General features: G+C 41.7%; 1 protein-coding gene across 1 annotated transcript in view; it reads left to right on the forward strand.

The window, feature by feature from the left end:
• The window catches only part of LOC139746150 (uncharacterized), a 52,614-nt gene that overhangs the window by 10,836 nt on the left and 21,439 nt on the right, over window positions 1–20,339 (forward strand). The window contains exon 2 of the mRNA XM_071657015.1: window positions 18,505–18,644. Coding sequence (XP_071513116.1) covers window positions 18,505–18,644 — 140 coding nt within the window. The remainder of the gene's footprint in view (window positions 1–18,504; window positions 18,645–20,339) is intronic.

Consider the following 20,339-nt stretch of genomic DNA (forward strand, 5'->3'; position numbering starts at 1 on the left):
GCACTACTCCTGAAGCAGGAGTTGTGGGAGTATGTGATAGAGTGTAAGAAAGTAATTTCTAGATTGATTTGGGTAAAACTGAAAGTGGATGGAGAGAGATGGGTGATTATCAGTACTTATGCACCTGGTCATGAGAAGAAAAACCATGAGCGGCAAGCGTTTTGGGAGTAGCTAAATGAGTGTTACAGCAGTTTTGATGCACGAGACCGGGTTGTGCTAATGGGTGATTTTTTTATGCGAAGGTGAGTAGATTGGTAGTTGAGGGTAGAATTGATGTACATCGGGTATTCATTGTTGTGAATAAAAAAAGGTAAAAAGCTTTTGGATTTCTGTGCTGAAAAAAGACTGGCGAATGGGAATACCTGGTTTATAAAGAGATATACGTAATTATACGTATGTGACTAGGAGAGATGATCAACTGGGAATATTAGATTAGTACTAATTGATAGGCATATAAAAGAGACTTTTGGATGTCAGTGAACTGATTAGGGAAGCTGGGGGGATGTATGGTCATTATTGTGTGTAGGCGAAGGTGAAGATTTGTAGAGGTTTTCAAAAAAGAATAGAGAATGTTGGGGAGAAGAGAATGATGAGAGTAAGTGAGCTTAGAAAGAAGATTTGTGTGAGGAAGGACCAGAAGAGATTGAATGTATAATGGCAAAAGATGAAGCAAATGACATGACGAGTATGGGTGAGGAATAGGATGTATTCAGGGAAGCAGTGAGAGCTTGTGCAAAAGATGCATGTGGCATGAGAAAGGTGGAATGTGGAAAGATTAGAAAGGGTATTGACTAGTGGGATGAAGAAGTAGAGTTGTTAGTGAAAGAGAAAAGAGAGACGTTTGGGCGAAACTTGAAAGTAAGGTGTGGAAATGACTAATAGATCTATAAAAGAAAGCGGCAGGAGGTTATGAGAAAGTTGCAAGGATTGAAAAAGAGGGCAAATGAGAGTTGGGGTGAGAGAGTATCATTAAACTTTAGGGAGAATAAAAAGATGTTTTGGAAGGACGTAAATAACGTGCGTAAGACAAGAAAACAAAGGGGAATATCGATGAAGGGGGCAAGTGGAGAAGTAATAACAGGTAGTGATGAAGTAAAAAGGAAATAAATTGAGTATTTTGAAGGTTTTGTTGGATATGTTTAATGCTAGAGTAGCAGATATAGGGTGTTTTGGATGGAGTGGTTTGCGAAGTGAGAGGGTGAGGGAAAATGTTTTGGTTAAGAGAGAAGAGGTGGTGAAAGCTTTGCGGAAGATGAAATCCGGCAAGGCGGCGGGTTGGATAACATATGTTGTTGACTGGTTGGTAGGGATATTCAATGTATGTTTGGATCATGGTGAAGTGCCTGAGGATTGACGGAAAGCATTCATAGTGCCATTGTATAAAGGCAAAGGGGATAAAGGTGAGTGTTCAAACTACAGAGGCATAAGTTTGTTGACTATTCCTGGGATATTGTATGGTAGGGTATTGATTGAGAGGGTGAAGACATGCACAGAGAATCAGATTGGGGAGAAGCAGAGTGGTTTTAGAAGTAGTAGAGGATATGTGGATCAGGGGTTTGTATTGAAGAATGTGTGAGAATATCTTATATAAACTGATAGATTTCTATGTAGCATTTATAGATCTGAAGCAGGCATATGATAGGGTTGATAGAGATGCTTTGCGGAAGGACTTGAGAATATATGGTGTGGAAGGTAAGCTGCTACAAGCAGTGAAAACTTTTTACCAAGGATGTAAGGCATGTATATGAGTAAGAAGAGAGAAGAGCAATTGGTTCCCAGTAAAGGCTGGTCTGCATCATGGGTGTGTGATGTCCCCATTGTTATTTGTTATTTACTTATGGTTGGGGTGGTTAGGGAGGTAAATGCAAGAGTTTTGGAGAGAGGGGCGAATATATAGTCTGTTGGGGATGAGAGGAGATGGAAAGGAAATCAGTTGTTGTTCGCCGATGATACAGCTCTGTTGGCTGATTCGAGTGAGAAACTGCAGAAGTTGGTACAGAGTTTGGAAAAGTGTGTAAAAGGAGATAGTTGAAAGTGAATGTGAATAAGAGCAAGGTTATAATGTTCAGTAGGGTTGAGGGCCAAGTTAATTGGGATGTAAGTTTGAATGGAGAAAAATCGGAGGAAGTAAAGTGTTTTTGATATCTGGGCGTGGACTTAGCAGCCTAATGGAACCAAGGAAGCGGAAGTGAGTCACAGGGTGAGGGAAGGGGCGAAGGTTCTGGGAGCGGTGAAGAATGTGTGGAAGGAGAGAACGTTATTCCGGAGTGCAAAAATGAGTATGTTTGAAGGAATAGTAGTTCCAACAATATTTCATGGTTGCGAGGCATGGGCAATAGATAGGGTTGTATGAAGAGGATGGATGTGTTGGACATGAAATGTTTGAGGACAATATGTGATGTGAGTTGGTTTGATCGAGAAAGTAATGAAAGGGTAAGCGAAATGTGTGGAAATAAAAAGTGTGTGGTTGAGGGAGCAGATGAGGGTGTGTTGAAATGATTTGGACATATGGAGAGAATAGGTTAGGAAAGATTGACAAAGAGGTTATTTGTGTCAGAGGTGGAGGGTACAAGAGGCGGGGAGACCAAATTGGAAGTAGAAGGATGGAGTGAAAAAGATTTTAAGCGATCGGGGCCTGAACATATAGAAGAGTGAAAGGCGTGCAAGGAATAGAGTGAATTGGAACGACGTGGTATACCGGGGTTGATGTATTGTCAATGGACTGAACCAGGGCATGAAAAACGTCTAGGGCAAACCATGCAAAGATTTGTGGAGCCTGAACGTGGATACGGAGCTGCGGTTTTGGTGCATTACACACGATAGGTAGAGACTAAGTATGAACGAATGTAGCCTTTTTTGTCTGTTTTCCTGGCGCTACCTCGTTGAAGTAGGGGTTAGCGATACTGTTTCTAAGGGGCGGGTAGCGTCGGAAGAAGATGAAGGTAAGCAAGTATGAATATGTATCATGTGTACGTATGTATGTTTATGTGTATGTATATGTATGTGCATATGTATAGATATGTATAAGTATGTATAGATGTATACATATGTATATGTATGTATATATGTGTGTATGGACGTTCATATATATAAAGGTTAAGAATGGTTTGGGAAAGTTTTGGGAGTAAAGTCAGGGGTTGGTGAGAGGTCAAGAGCTAAGGAAGGAGTAGCACTACTCCTGAAGCAGGAGTTGTGGGAGTATGTGATAGTGTGTAAGAAAATAATTTCTAGATTGATTTGGGTAAAACTGAAAGTGGATGGAGAGAGATGGGTGATTATGAGTACTTATGCACCTGGTCATGAGAAGAAAAACCATGAGACGCAAGCGTTCTGGGAGTAGCTGAATGAGTGTTACAGCAGTTTTGATGCACGAGACCGGGTTGTGCTAATGGGTGATTTTTTTATGCGAAGGTGAGTAGATTGGTAGTTGAGGGTAGAATTGATGTACATCGGGTATTCATTGTTGTGAATAAAAAAAGGTAAAAAGCTTTTGGATTTCTGTGCTGAAAAAAGACTGGCGAATGGGAATACCTGGTTTATAAAGAGATATACGTAATTATACGTATGTGACTAGGAGAGATGATCAACTGGGAATATTAGATTAGTACTAATTGATAGGCATATAAAAGAGACTTTTGGATGTCAGTGAACTGATTAGGGAAGCTGGGGGGATGTATGGTCATTATTGTGTGTAGGCGAAGGTGAAGATTTGTAGAGGTTTTCAAAAAAGAATAGAGAATGTTGGGGAGAAGAGAATGATGAGAGTAAGTGAGCTTAGAAAGAAGATTTGTGTGAGGAAGGACCAGAAGAGATTGAATGTATAATGGCAAAAGATGAAGCAAATGACATGACGAGTATGGGTGAGGAATAGGATGTATTCAGGGAAGCAGTGAGAGCTTGTGCAAAAGATGCATGTGGCATGAGAAAGGTGGAATGTGGAAAGATTAGAAAGGGTATTGACTAGTGGGATGAAGAAGTAGAGTTGTTAGTGAAAGAGAAAAGAGAGACGTTTGGGCGAAACTTGAAAGTAAGGTGTGGAAATGACTAATAGATCTATAAAAGAAAGCGGCAGGAGGTTATGAGAAAGTTGCAAGGATTGAAAAAGAGGGCAAATGAGAGTTGGGGTGAGAGAGTATCATTAAACTTTAGGGAGAATAAAAAGATGTTTTGGAAGGACGTAAATAACGTGCGTAAGACAAGACAACAAAGGGGAATATCGATGAAGGGGGCAAGTGGAGAAGTAATAACAGGTAGTGATGAAGTAAAAAGGAAATAAATTGAGTATTCTGAAGGTTTTGTTGGATATGTTTAATGCTAGAGTAGCAGATATAGGGTGTTTTGGATGGAGTGGTTTGCGAAGTGAGAGGGTGAGGGAAAATGTTTTGGTTAAGAGAGAGAAGAGGTGGTGAAAGCTTTGCGGAAGATGAAATCCGGCAAGGCGGCGGGTTGGATAACATATGTTGTTGACTGGTTGGTAGGGATATTCAATGTATGTTTGGATCATGGTGAAGTGCCTGAGGATTGTCGGAAAGCATTCATAGTGCCATTGTATAAAGGCAAAGGGGATAAAGGTGAGTGTTCAAACTACAGAGGCATAAGTTTGTTGACTATTCCTGGGATATTGTATGGTAGGGTATCGATTGAGAGGGTGAAGACATGCACAGAGAATCAGATTGGGAGGAAGCAGAGTGGTTTTAGAAGTAGTAGAGGATATGTGGATCAGGGGTTTGTATTGAAGAATGTGTGAGAATATCTTATATAAACTGATAGATTTCTATGTAGCATTTATAGATCTGAAGCAGGCATATGATAGGGTTGATAGAGATGCTTTGCGGAAGGACTTGAGAATATATGGTGTGGAAGGTAAGCTGCTACAAGCAGTGAAAACTTTTTACCAAGGATGTAAGGCATGTATATGAGTAAGAAGAGAGAAGAGCAATTGGTTCCCAGTAAAGGCTGGTCTGCATCATGGGTGTGTGATGTCCCCATTGTTATTTGTTATTTACTTATGGTTGGGGTGGTTAGGGAGGTAAATGCAAGAGTTTTGGAGAGAGGGGCGAATATATAGTCTGTTGGGGATGAGAGGAGATGGAAAGGAAATCAGTTGTTGTTCGCCGATGATACAGCTCTGTTGGCTGATTCGAGTGAGAAACTGCAGAAGTTGGTACAGAGTTTGGAAAAGTGTGTAAAAGGAGATAGTTGAAAGTGAATGTGAATAAGAGCAAGGTTATAATGTTCAGTAGGGTTGAGGGCCAAGTTAATTGGGATGTAAGTTTGAATGGAGAAAAATCGGAGGAAGTAAAGTGTTTTTGATATCTGGGCGTGGACTTAGCAGCCTAATGGAACCAAGGAAGCGGAAGTGAGTCACAGGGTGAGGGAAGGGGCGAAGGTTCTGGGAGCGGTGAAGAATGTGTGGAAGGAGAGAATGTTATCTCGAAGTGCAAAAATGAGTATGTTTGGAGGAATAGTAGTTCCAACAATATTTTATGGTTGCGAGGCATGGGCAATAGATAGGGTTGTATGAAGAGGATGGATGTGTTGGAGATGAAATGTTTGAGGACAATATGTGGTGTGAGTTGTTTTGATCGAGAAAGTAATAAAAGTGTAAGCGAAATGTGTGGAAACAAAATCTGTGTGGTTGAGAGAGCAGATGAGGGTGTGTTGACATGGCTTGGACATATGGAGAGAATGAGTGAGGAAAGATTGACAAAGAGGTTATTTGAGTCAGAGGTGGAGGGCACAAGAAGCGGGGAGACCAAACTGCTGGTAGAAGGATGGAGTGAAAAAGATTTTAAGCGATAAGGGCCTGAACATATAGGAGGGTGAAAGGCGTGCAATGAATAAAGTTAATTATAACGATGTGGTATACCGGGGTCGACGTATTGTCAATGGACTGAACCAGGGCATGGAAAACGTCTGGGGCAAACCATGCAAAGATTTGTGAAGCCTGAACGTGGATACGGAGCTGCGGCTTTGGTGCATTACACACGATAGGTAGAGACTAAGTGTGAGCGAATGTAGCCTTTTTTTGTCTGTTTTCCTGGCGCTACCTCGTTGAAGTAGGGGTTAGCGATACTGTTCCTCAGGGGCGGGTAGCGTCGCAAAAGGATGAAGGTAAGTAAGTATGAATATGTATCATGTGTATGTATGTATGTGTCTGTGTATGTGTATGTATATGTATGTGTATATGTATAGATATGTATAAGTATGTATATATGTATACATATGTATATGTATGTATATATGTGTGTATGAGCGTTCATATATATATATATATATATATATATATATATATATATATATATATATATATATATATATATATATATATTTAGGGGAAGAATGGTTTGGGAAAGTTTTGGGAGTAAAGTCAGGGGTTGGTGAGAGGACAAGAGCTAAGGAAGAAGTAGCACTACTTCTGAAGAAGAAGTTGTGGGAGTATGTGATAGAGTGTAAGAAAGTAATTTCTAGATTGATTTGGATAAAACTGAAGGTGAATGGAGAGAGATGGGTGATTATCAGTACTTATGCACCTGATCATGAGAAGAAAAACCATGAGAGGCAAGTGTTTTGGGAGTAGCTGAATGAGTGTTACAGCAGTTTTGACGCACGAGACCGGGTTGTGCTAATGGGTGATTTTTTTATGCGAAGGTGAGTAGATTGGTAGTTGAGGGTAGAATTGATGTACATCGGGTATTCATTGTTGTGAATAGAAAAGGTAAAAAGCTTTTGGATTTATATGCTGAAAAAAGACTGGCGAATGGGAATACCTGGTTTATAAAGAGAGATATACGTAATTATACTTATGTGACTAGGAGAGATGATCATCTGAGAATATTAGATTAGTACTAATTGTAAGCGTGTAAAAGAGAGACTTTCGGATGTCAGTGTACTGATGGGGGCAGCTGGGTGGGTGTATGGTCACTATTTTGTGGAGGAGAAGGTGAAGATTTGTAAAGGAATTCAAAAAAGAATAGAGAATGTTGGGGAGAAGAGAGTGGTGAGAGTAAGTGAGCTTAGAAAGGAGACTTGTGTGAGGAAGTACCAGAAGAGATTGAATGTATAATGGCAATAGGTGAGAGCAAATGACGTGACGGGTATGGGTGAGGAATAGGATGTAGTCAGGGAAGCAGTGAGGGCTCGTGCAAAAGATGCATGTAGCATGAGAAAGGTGGGAGGTGGGTAGATTAGAAAGGGTACTGAGTGGTGGGATGAAGAAGTAAAGTTGTTAGTGAAAGAGAAAAGAGAGAATTTTGGACGATACTTGAAAGTAAGGTGTGGAAGTTACTAGGAGATCTATAAAAGAAAGCGGCAGGAGGTTATGAGAAAGTTGCATGGATTGAAAAAGAGGGCAAATGAGAGTTGGGGTGAGAGAGTACCATTAGACTTTAGGGAGAATAGAATGATGTTTTGGAAGGAGGTAAATAACGTGCGTAAGACAAGACAACAAAGGGGAATATCGATGAAGGGGGCAAGTGGGGAAGTAATAACAGGTAGTGATGAAGTAAAAAGGAAATAAATTGAGTATTTTGAAGGTTTTGTTGGATATGTTTGATGCTAGAGTAGCAGATATAGGGTGTTTTGGAAAGGGTGGTGTGTGAAGTGAAAGGGTCAGGGAAAATGTTTTGGTTAAGAGAGAGAAGAGGTGGTTAAAGCTTTGCGGAAGATGAAATCCGGCAAGGCGGCGGGTTTGGATGACATGTGTTGTTGATCGGTTGTAAGGATATTCAGTGTATGTTTGGATCATGGTGAAGTGCCTGAGGATTTTCGGAATGCATCCATAGTGCCATTGTACAAAGGCAAAGGGGATAAAGATGAGTGTTCAAACTACAGAGGCATAAGTTTGTTGACTATTCCTGGGATACTGTTTGGGAGATTATCGATTGAGAGTCTGAAGACATGCACAGAGAATCAGATTGGGAAGGAACAGGGTGGTTTTAGAAGTAGTAGAGGGTATGTGGATCAGTTGTTTGTATTGAAGAATGTGTATGAGAATAACTTCTATAAACAAATGGATTTCTATCTAGCATTTATGGATCTGGAGAAGGCATATGCTAGGGTTGATAGAGATGCTTTGTGGAAGGACTTCAGAATATATGGTGTGGGAGGTAAACTGCTACAAGCAGTGAAAACTTTTTACCAAGGATGTAAGGCATGTATATGAGTAAGAAGAGAGAAGAGCAATTGGTTCCCAGTAAAGGCTGGTCTGCATCATGGGTGTGTGATGGGGTGGTTAGGAAGTTAAATGCAAGAGTTTTGGAGAGAGGGGCGAATACGTAGTCTGTTGAGGATGAGAGGACATGGGAAGTGAATCAGTTGTTCGCCAATGATAGAGCTCTGGTGGCTGATTCGAGTAAGAAAATGCAGTTGTTGACTGAGTTTGGAAAAGTGTGTGAAAGGAGAAAGTTGAGAGTAAATGTTAATAAAAGCAAGGTTATTAGGTTTAGGGTTGAGGGACAAATTAATTAGGATGTAAATGTGAATGGAGAAAAATTGGAGTAAGTGAAGTGTTTTTGATATCTGGGCGTTGACTTAGCAGCGAAGTGGAAGTAAGTCACAGGGTGGGAGAGGGAGCGAAGGTTCTGGGAGCGATGAAGAACGTGTGGAGGGCGAGAACGTTATGTTTGAGGAATAGTGGTTCCAACAATGTTATATGGTTGCGAGGCGTGGGCTATAGATAGAGTTGTGCGGAGGAGGGTGGATGGGCTGGTAATGAGATGTTTGAGGACATTATGTGGTGTGAGGTGGTTTGATCAAGTAAGTAATGTAAGGGTAAGAGAGATGTGTGGAAAAACAAAAAATGTGGTTGAGAGAGCAGATGAGGGTGTGTTGAAATGGTTTGGAAATATGGAGAGAATGAGGGTATAGTTGGTGTACATGGGGTATTCAATGCTATGAATGGAAATGGTGAAGAGATTATGGATTTGTGTGCTGAAAAAGATTGGGAATACATGGTTTAAAAAGAGAGAGATACATTAATATTCGCATGTGAGTAGAGAGATGATGAAAGGGCATTAGCGGATTACGTATTTATTCATAAGTATGTAAAATAGAGACTTTTGGAAATCAGTATACTGAGATGGGCAGGAGGAGGGATGTCTCATCACTATTTTGTGGAGGCGAAGGTGAAGATTTGCAAATGTTTTCAAAATAGAAGAGAGAATGTTGGGTGAAGACAATGGTGAGAGTAAGTGAGCTTGGAAAGGAGACATGTGTGAGGAAGTACTTGGAGAGACTGAGTGCACAATGACAAAAGGTGAGAGCAAATGACGCAAGGGGAGTGGGTGAAGAATGGGAAGTATTTAGGGCAGTGATGGCATGAGCAAAAGATGCATGTGGCATGAGAAAGGTGGGAGGTGGGCAGATTAAAAAGGTAGTGAATGGTGGGATGAAGAAATAACGTGTTAGTGAAGGAGAAAAAAGATGCTTTAGAAGGAGGGAAATGTCATACGTAAGACAAGAGAACCAATGGAAACATAGGTGAAAGGGGCAAGTGGGGAAGTAATAACAGGTAGTGATGAAGTAAGAAGGGTATGGATTGAATATTTTGAAGGTTTTGTTCAATGCGTTTGATCATAGACTGGCAGATATAGGGTGTTTTGGTCAGAATGGTGTGCGAAGTGAGGGGGTCAGGAAGAATGGTGTGGTTAAGAGAGAAGAGGTGATGAAAGCTTTGCGGAAGATGAAATCCGGCAAGGCGGCGGGTTTAAAAGGTACTGCAGTAGGATCTATTAAGAAGTTGGGGGGGGGGATGACGTGTGTTGATTATTTGGTAAAGATGTTCACTGTACGTATGAATCGTGGTGAAGTGCCTAAGGATTGACGGAATGCATGCATAGTGCCATTGTACAAAGGCAAAGGGGATAAAGGTGAGTGTTCAAACTACAGAGGCAAAAGTTTGGTGAGTACTTCTGGGTAATTGTATTGGAGGATATTGACTGGGAGGGTGAAGGCATGTACCGAGCATCAGAATGGGGTGGAGCAGTGTTGTTTTAGAAGTAGCAGAAGATATGTGGATCACGTGTTTTGTTTTGAAGAATGTGTGTGAGAATTACTTATAAAAACAAATGGATTTCTATGTAGCATTTATGGAGATGGAGATGGAATATGATAGAGTTGATAAAGATGCTTTGTGGAAGGTCTTAAGAGTATGTGGTGTGAGAGGTAAAGTGATAGAAGCAGTGAAAAGGTTTACCCAAGGATGTAAGGCATGTATACGAGTAGGAAGAGAGGAGAGTGATTGGTTCCCATTGAATGTCGATCTGCGGCAGGGGTGTGTGATGTCCCCATGGTTGTTTTATTTGTTTATGAATGGGGGGATTAGGGAGGTAAATGCAAGAGTTTTGGAAAGAGGGGCAAGTTTGAAGTCTGTTGTGGATTAGAGTGTATGGGAAGTGAGTCGGTTGTTGTTCGCTGATGATACAGCGCTGGTGGCTGATTCGGGTTAGAAACTGCAAAAGTTGGTGACTAAGTTTGGTAAAGTGTGTGAAAGAAGAAAGCCGAAAGTAAATGTGAATAAGAGCAAGATTATTAGATTCAGTTGGGTTGAGGGACAAGTTAATTGAGAGGTAATTTTGAATGGAGAAAAACTGGAGGAAGTGAAGTGTTTTAGATATATGGGAGTGGATTTAACAGCGGATGGAACCTTGGAAACAGAAGTGCGTCACAGGGTGGGGAAGGGGACGAAGGTTTTGGGAGCGTTGAAGAATGTGTGGAAGGCGAGAGCGTTATCTCGGAGAGCAAAAATGGGTATGTTTGAAGGAATACTGGTTCCAACAGTGTTATATGGTTGCGAGGCATGGGCTATAGAGTTGTGAGGAAGAGGCTTGATGTGTTGGAAATGAGATGTTTGAGGACAATATGTGGTGTGAGGTAGTTTGATCGAATAGTGATGAAAGGGTAAGAGAGATGTGTGGTAATAAAAAGAGTGTGGTTGAGAGAGCAGAAGAGAGTATGTTGAAATGGTTTGGACACATGGAGAGAATGAGTGAGGAAAGATTGACAAAGAGGATATATGTATCAGAGGTGGAGGGAACGAGGAGAAGTGGGATACCAAATTGGAGGTGGAAGGATGGAGTGAAAAAGATTTTGAGCGATCGGGGCCTGAACATACAGGAGGGTGAAAGGCGTGCAAGGAATAGAGTGAATTGGAACGATGTGGTATACCGGGTTCGACGTGCTGTCAATGGATTGAACCAGGGCATGTGAAGCGTCTGGGGTAAACCATGGAAAGTTTTGTGGGGCCTGGATGTGGAAAGGGAGCTGTGGTTTCGGTGCATTATACATGACAGCTAGAGACTGAGTGTAAACGAATGTGACCTTTGTTGTCTTTTTTTAGCGCTACCTCGCGCACATGCGGGGGAGGGGGATGTCATTTCATGTGTGGCGAGGTGGCGACAATAATGGATGAAGGCAGCAAGTATGAATATGTACATGTGCATATATGTATATGTCTGTGTATGTATATGTATGTTTATGTGTGTATATATATATGTGTGTGTGTATGTGTGTGTATATGAGGGTGGGTTGGGCCATTCTTTCGTCTGTTTCCTTGCGCTACGACGCTGACGCGGGAGACGGCGATTAAGTATAATAAAAAATATGAATGATATATATATATATATATATATATATATATATATATATATATATATATATATATATATATATATATATATATATATAAAACATTTAGTTTGTCAAATGTTTACCTCTTAACAGACGGTACGACCCTTGACCATAAGGTCACGACAGTTCATCTCGAGGGTACGACCTTCTCTGTATGGTCGAGTCCAGAGTTTGTTTACTCGTTATGAATCACCATCTCCCTCACCCACCCAACCTCCTCCTGCTGCTGCTGCTGCTGTCCTCCACGTCGGCTGCCACTGTGTCGTGCCACAGGTCGTCCAGCTCAGAGGTCGTTCGACGTGAGAGATCCCTCACTACCATGTCATAGTATGGCTCAGCTGAGTGAGAAATTGGTGTACGAGAGAGAGAGAGAGAGAGAGAGAGAGAGAGAGAGAGAGAGAGAGAGAGAGAGAGAGAGAGAGAGAGCTATACATGGCAGGAAAAAAAATTGCTCCACGTTGCTGCACGTCAGTTCGTTGGCTCATCCACCCCCCCTCCGTGCGATGACCAGCAATATATAGACACGAACGCTTTGGACCGCTGAATATAGCAGCAGGCTCACCTTTCTATACCACATCGAGATAAAGGCTATATCCTCTCCTCCCAGCTATACATAGACCCACTGATTTCGGCTGTGTGAGTCTCATGAGCATACGTCCTGAACCATTTAAAGACCAGGTCAAAGGTCAGGCCATGATAGTCTAGGGTCGTAACGTCGTGTTTAAGGGTCGTACTATTGTGTTCAGAGGTCGTACGTCGTTCACACGTGTTCAAAGGTCGTACCGCCATGCACACGTGTTCAAGGGTCGTATCGTCGTGCTCAAGGGTCTTATCCTCGTGCTCAGGGGTCGTACCGTCGTGCTCAAGGGTCGTACCGTCGTGCTCAAGGGTCGTATCGTCGTGCTCAAGGGTCGTACCGTCATGCTCAAGGGTAGTACCGTCGTGTTCAAGGGTCGTACCGTCGTGCACAAGGGTCGTACCATCGTGCACAAGGGTCGTATCGTCGTGCTCAAGGGTCGAACCATCATGCTCAAGGGTAGTACCGTCGTGTTCAAGGGTCGTACCGTCGTGCACAAGGGTCGTACCGTCGTGCTCAAGGGTCGTATCGTCGTGCTCAAGGGTCGTACCGTCATGCTCAAGGGTAGTACCGTCGTGTTCAAGGGTCGTACCGTCGTGCACAAGGGTCGTACCATCGTGCACAAGGGTCGTACCGTCGTGCTCAAGACGTAAACCGTCCGCATTCCTGTCACACCAGATTATTGTACACGTTATGGTGTGTCATGCACACTGCTGTTCCTGTGTTCACCTCAGAGCCATTATCTCTCACCCTGGGGTCGACGTCAGTCTTACACGACGAAAAACCAGGTCAGCTTAGGTTTAACTGAGACAGGTCATTCAAAACCAGGTCAGCTTAGGTTTAACAGAGACAGGTCATTGAAAACCAGGTCAGCTTAGGTTTGACTGAGACAGGTCATTGAAAACCAGGTCAGCTTAGGTTTGACTGAGACAGATTGTTGGTAAATTGTGTCGTAAATAATATATAAATGGTACTGTAGAAGTCAGGGATTACAAGACTGATCCAATTTTAAATTCCCATCCAATACACGCCTTCCTAGTGGCATGTGCCCGGTCCCACGCCTCCGAGCGAGCGCGCGCGCGTGTACACAGACGTGTACGGTTCATAAGGGCGACATGCATCACTGTTCGTTCGATGACTTAGACCTTACCGATCATTGTTGTTCATCGGGGGATATGACAGATCTAAACCCGAGCTGGAATTAATGGACGTTTACACTGTGCCTGGCTATACTGCAGCTGTGCCTGGCTATACTGCAGCTGTGCCTGGCTATACTGCACGGGGAGGGGGTGGTTCTACATTGGTGGAGATCCATCTCATGGGCATCCTGTATATCATACATGTATGGTGTCTGCATTAACCATATCCTCGGCCACTTCATTCATCCACCAATCTTACATACAATATAAGAACTTCACATTTTTCTTAACAAGGTCCTTAATTCTGTGTTATGTCCTCTGGTTGTTCTGTTCCTACATCTCTCGAAGAACTGTTCACTGTATACGTCATCAGTCTTTAAAAAAAAAACTTATATTTTGTGATCAGGTCACCCCTCACTCCTCTCTCCTCCATGATGTGGGACTCTGGCCACAGGCTGGGGACATGTCCCTTCACAGGTCTCTCTCTCTCCCTCCGTCCCTCCCCCTATACCACACGACCAGGTCCCCTGCATCCATTAAGCCAGTCTCTTCATCATTAATCACCAGCCTGGGTGTCTATTCCATCTTTTGATCAATTAGTCTACACCATCAAGGGATTAATTCTCTATCACGTTATATTAGAGACGATTAAACCATTAATCACTTGACATCATTCAAAGTTACTCTTATGATCAATTCACATCAGTGAAAGTTTAAATATTACTCACTTTACATCTGTATAGGATAAACTATTAATCAGTTTACATCAGTATAGGATAAATTGCTGGTCAGTTTACATCAGTGACGAGGTAAACCCATCACTCGGGTGTCCTAGAAATCACCTGTTTTTATTACCACTTCAATTAGCGCTCCAAAAATGGCTATTGGGCTTCATCGTTTCTTTATGACCTATTACGATATCATACTGCTGTGGTGGAGTCCTCTCTCTCTCACTGGCATCTGGACTTTGTGATGAAATCGTATTCAAATCACCATTAAGTTTAATAATGGTAACTCGAGAGTAGTTAACACGCTGAGTTATATAACGGCAAACCTGGCAACTGGGAAGGGCGAGTAGTGATGGAAACTCATGACTCGAAAATTCACGAGATTTATAACGCCAAACTGGCAACCGAGGCCGTAAAGTGGCCCGCGGGGTCGATATTTTGGTCAAGTTTGCAAGTGTGTGGATCATCCAGTCAGGCAGGAGGGGTTCGTTGTGGGATAGTCAACCCAGAGCATAATGCTAATGACTCATCTTTCTATATGTCTGTCTACTGCTGTTCTGTTATCCTTCTCCCGGTCTCTCTTTCCCTGACACACACACACACTTCAATAAACGCCATCACTAAAGGTGTCAGGGAGAGAGAGAAAGAGGGAGGGATGATGGAGCCGCGAGACATCCATCATCAGTGCCTCCCTCACACTCCAGCCCATGGACTCAAAGTCTCTGACGCTCGTGATGGACACATTTGGCTTTGCAACAGAACGACATAGCTCAGCCAGGGAACATTTGAAGTCAACTTATAAACCCACTTATCATGAATGTACAAGTTAAGTCTATAATCCTACAACGTTATTCGTTAATGTGTATTTCATCAAGCTTGAAGAGGTTCTACAACACTGGTGTTGTAGGTATGACGTGCGCTTGAAGGGGTTCTACAACACTGGTGTTGTAGGTATGACGTGGGTGAATATAGTTTAGGTTTCATTTACAACGACAGAAAGACAGTTATATGGAGCTCTTCTGGTAGTCTGCTAAATACAACAGAATGATATCTTTTATTTTCTCTTTATACATCACAGTGTCAGACAGTCTTGGGAACGTTTAGATGATATGAAAAAGGAATGAATGTGTGTGTGTGTATGTGAGGGAGGTCCCTCCTCACATCTGTTCCCTCTTCCCTCCGTGTTAGGTAGTTTCCACACCATCTCCAGAGTGTTCTCTGACCCCAGCTTTGGACGTCTCGCTTCATCATCACTCATGTGTTGGGGGTCAGTATCAGGGACCTTGTGACGGTGCAGGAGAGGCTGGTCCACTCACACACACACACGGCCCTTTACCCAGGTTGTTGATCACCAGGTCATACACATTCAGTGGGTTCGTCTGCCAACATCTTGTTCTCTTTAAATAACTTCTAGTAGTCAAAAACTACTCCACCTGATTGATTATTTTCTTAGGTTTATATATATATATATATATATATATATATATATATATATATATATATATATATATATATATATATAGCATGGGCTATAGAGAGAGTTGTACGTAGGAGGGTGAATGTGCCGGAAATGAGATGTTTGAGGACAATATGTGGTGTGTGGTGGTTTGATCGAGTGAGTAATGAAAGGGTAAGAGAGATGTGTGGTAATACAAAGAGTGTGGCTGAGATAGCAGAGAGGGTGTTTTGAAATGATTTGGTCACATGGAGAGAATAAGTGAGGAAAGACTGACAAAGAGGATATATGTGTCAGAGGTGGAGGGAACGAGGAGAAGTGGAAGACCAAATTGGAGGTGGAAAGATGGAGTGAAAAAGATTTTGAGTGATAGGGGCCTGAACATGCCGGAGGGTGAAAGGCGTGCAAGGAATAGAGTGAATTGGAACGATGTGGTATACCGGGGTCGACGTGCTGTCAATGGATTGAACCAGGGCGTGTGAAACGTCTGGGATAAACTATAGAAAGTTCTGTGGGGCCTGGATGTGAAAAGGGAGCTGTGGTTTCGGTGCATTATACATGACAGCTAGAGACTGAGTGTGAACGAATGGGGCCTTTGTTGTCTTTTCCTAGAGCTACCTCGCGCACATGCGGGGGGAAGGGGTTGTCATTTCATGTGTGGCGGGGTGGCGACGGGAATGAATAAGGGCAGACAGCATGAATTATGTATATGTGTATATATGTATATGTCTGTGTGTGTATATATATGTATACGTTGAGATGTATAGGTATGTATATGTGCATATGTGGTCATGTATGTGTATACATGTGTTTGTGGGTGGGTTAGGCCATTCTTTCGTCTGTTTCCTTGCGGTACCTCGCTAACGCGGGAGACAGCGACAAAGTATAATAAAGTATGTATATATATAAATATCTGTGTATATATATAAATATCTTTCTCCCCTATCCCTGGGGATAGGGGAGAAAGAATACTTGCCACGTATTCCCTGCGTGTCGTAGAAGGCGACTAAAAGGGAAGGGAGCGGGGGGCTGGAAATCCTCCCCTCTCAATTTTTTTTTCTTTTTTATTTTCCAAAAGAAGGAACAGAGAAGGGGGCCTGGTGAGGATATTCCCTAAAAGGCCCAGTCCTCTGTTCTTAACGCTACCTCGCTAATGCGGGAAATGGCGAATAGTATGAAAGAAAGAAAGAAAAGATATATAAATATATATATATATATATATATATATATATATATATATATATATATATATATATATAAATAGATAGATAGATAGATATCGGGAGTCTACCTGAGGAGACACACACATGGTGAATGGTATCTGTTCCATGAGCCTTGTGTGGGTAGCCTTCATGAGCCACGTCGCATCCACCTCAACCTTCTCGCGGACGTCCCTCCCCCACACTCCTCCGTCCTACAGGGAATAGGTCATCCTGTGTTCAGCTCTTCCCACATGACCTCAATTTTTCCGACTTTTCCTCTTGGGTTCTTCAACTCCCATGACTTGGTTTTTACTGACACTTTGCCCTATTTGAATATGAAAGATTCATGAGTTTGTTTAAGAAGTGTCTCTACCATATGAACCATCTCTCATTCGTACAACACTCGATCTTCCCCAATAGTCTCACGATGGAGGCATTCCTGGCGCTCTTGTGTCCCTCACTCGTAGCCTGATGCTTTGCCTCCTGTAGTTTCTTCTCCATTGTGTGTCTCCGTGCGTGATCACCTCCTGTATTATCTCTCTGTCACTGGTAGGGAATGTTCCAGAGATGGGGCCCCACTAGAGTAGAACCCCCTCCCCTTACTGTACAAAACGTGCTTACAAACATGTAAATACAGAGAGTGACAGAGACACAGACATCACAGGAAGTGGAGGACCTCAGCTGAGGAGTACCTTGAGCATTAAAGGAAGAGGAGAAGCTCTGTGGAGGTGGACCTTGGCTGATAAGGGACAAACAGGAGCTCATAAAGGCTGGATCAATATCCAAGCCTGAAATCAGGGATAAAATTGGTGCCAGACTCCAGGGAGTGAGAACGTTAACAAATGACCGTGTCAAGCGGACTAAAAGATGAGAGAATTAACATTAAATTTTGAGAACCCTTCACAGTACAGACTTTGTAAATTCAATTTTGTGCAGACCCCACGAGGGAATGCATTAGTTTCACAGGAAAAATCATGATGAAGTTGGTTATTACTTTATTAGAATGATAAAGAAATGTATTCAGTGATCAACACGACCTATTAGGTTGTTTCATGTAATCACTGATAGTACTGTTGATCTTAATCACTAGGTTTAGAAGTTAAAGTATTATTCGATACTTAAACAAGGAATTCATTCAGTAAAATGTGTATGCTACCCATTCATTTTCCATTAGATGAAGTACTAGTTGAAATTTTTAGTAACAAGATATGAAGGCGTGGGGTGGTAAGGGGAAAGGGTTGAAGGAGAGGTGTTGGGGGACGTGTGAGGGAGATGTGTGTCAAGGAGAGGCGGTGGAGAAAGTTGTGAGGAAGAGGTTTAGGGGAGAGGTGTAAAGGAGAGTACAAGAAAGGGAGAGCCTGCGAGATATACCGGGGGATTCTGGAAAAAAAAAAAAGTGAGATGGTTTTCGTGCGTCGAGATGGAAACCGGAAAAGACGAGGAAATGGAGTGATGGAGATTGGGAGAGAGTGATGGAAAGCCGGCTGAAGCGGTGGCAGGTGGGATGGAATGTTGAATGTTGTGATGGAAGATGATGGGGAGAGGCTGGGAGAGGTGAGAGTTTCTGGAAAGATAAAGAAGAAATTTTGAACAAGTGAGAATATAGTCAAGAATGAATAGGGAGTGAGAGTACAGTAAGTAATGAACAGAGTTAAACTGTAACCCGGATGAAGTAGAGATTGAGGGTATGATAAGGAAGAATAGAAAGTTGTGGTATGATGAATAAGTAGAGAATTACATGACTGACGGAAAATTATGTCATTATATGTTTTAGGTATAAAGATAAGGATTGAGAATACCAAGGAAGAATTCATCAGACGAGATAGAATGCAAAGAAAACAAGAGAAGAAATCAACAACTGAGGAAGCTAAGTTGTCAAAAAGCATTTATAAGATTCCACATCAAAGGTTACTAGTAAGAAAATAAGTCACATGATGTTGATAGTGTTACACTTCGGTGGGTAGATGATTGGTTAACTGGTCGTAAACATAGAGTTGTGATTAATGGTCAAGCCTCAGAATGGTTAGACGTAACAAGTGGTGTGCCACAAGGATCGGTCTTGGGACCAATGCTCTTTCTCACGTATATTAAATTGATAATGGGCTACATTGCAAGACATCAAAATTCGCTGATGATACTAAAATGGGAAATAAGTCTACAAATGAATGTCTTCAGCTTCAAAATGACATAGACAAACTGATGGACTGAACTCACAGGAGCCAAATGAATTTTGATATCGATAAGTGCAAAGTTTTACATATCGGTAGTAAAAACGAATAGGGAAGCTTCAGTATGAATTCTGTTGAACTGGAGAAAGTAAATGAGGTAAGACTTGGATGTAATAATCTCTGTTGACCTAAAGCCAAGTAAGCAGTGCACAAGAGCAGTGAAAAGATCAAATAGAATCTTTGGAATCCTTGGTTGAACCTTGGAGTTTTCATCAAGGGAAATCATCCTACTATTTACAATTCATTAATTTGTCCCCATCTTGAGCATTGTGTTCAGTTTTGATCAAACTTCTTAAAAACGATACAGACAGAATGAAGATAGCACAGCTTCCAGCTATCAAGTTGGTTCCTTCATAGCAAATGCTACGAAACGACTTGAATCTAGTAAGTGCAACAAGCTACTTGAGATTTGATTCGTTCATTTCACCCACAGTTATGGAGACAAATTTCGAGGGCAAACGGTTCACCTGGAATGAGGTGAAGTAGCTTTTCTTCAATAGATTGTGATCATATGGAATGAATTGCAAATTAGCATATGAGTGGTTGGAAACAGTGCTATACATATGTTTAAGAATAAACTTATATATATATATATATATATATATATATATATATATATATATATATATATATATATATATATATCGCTTCAGCCCAATATACAAGAGGTCGATTATTCAGGAAGAAAATGGGAAATACTGATATTTCATGAAAATGAAATAGATTTATCTTTGGGAGTAGTACTTTAATGAATATAAAAAATATTTTTGAATATCACTGTAAAGGTTTTGAATATCCATGAATTTTTTTTGTACAGTTTCAAATGGCTTCAGCGTCTGAATTTCCGGTTCGATATATTCCAAGGGGTAGCTAAATTAAAGGTTGACAGCAATGGTAAAATGTCGCAACCTCTCCCGACGGAAAGTAACAGCAATTGCACTGCCCCAGCCTTGGTGAAATACCTTCTGGAAGTGATATAGAGGTAATCTAAAGGATTATTTACCGCCTGTAATGATACTGCGAAAGTAAAAGGGTTAGATTCAAGTGGTACAGTGTCTTCCAACTAAAATTCATTTACGTAGTTATGATGTTTCGAGGAAGAATATTTCTAGTGATATTGGCCATTGCACTTCTTTGCATAAAGTCTCGAATAACAAATACCTAACGAATTTATCTTCCTAGTCTCAAAGCCTCTTATATATATTCATAACTAATTTCTATAAAGAAAAATTCATTTCACAAATTCATAGAGAGGGAACACATAAACATTTTGACGCGCACTGATGTATGCAAGACGAGATGAAAGACGTCCACAGACTTTGCATATAAACAGCAGCAGGTCATATGTAGCAGAAATACCAAGCAGGAGAGGTGAGGTCAG

This window comes from Panulirus ornatus, chromosome 64 (assembly GCF_036320965.1).
Source record: "Panulirus ornatus isolate Po-2019 chromosome 64, ASM3632096v1, whole genome shotgun sequence".
Lineage (NCBI taxonomy): Eukaryota > Metazoa > Arthropoda > Malacostraca > Decapoda > Palinuridae > Panulirus > Panulirus ornatus.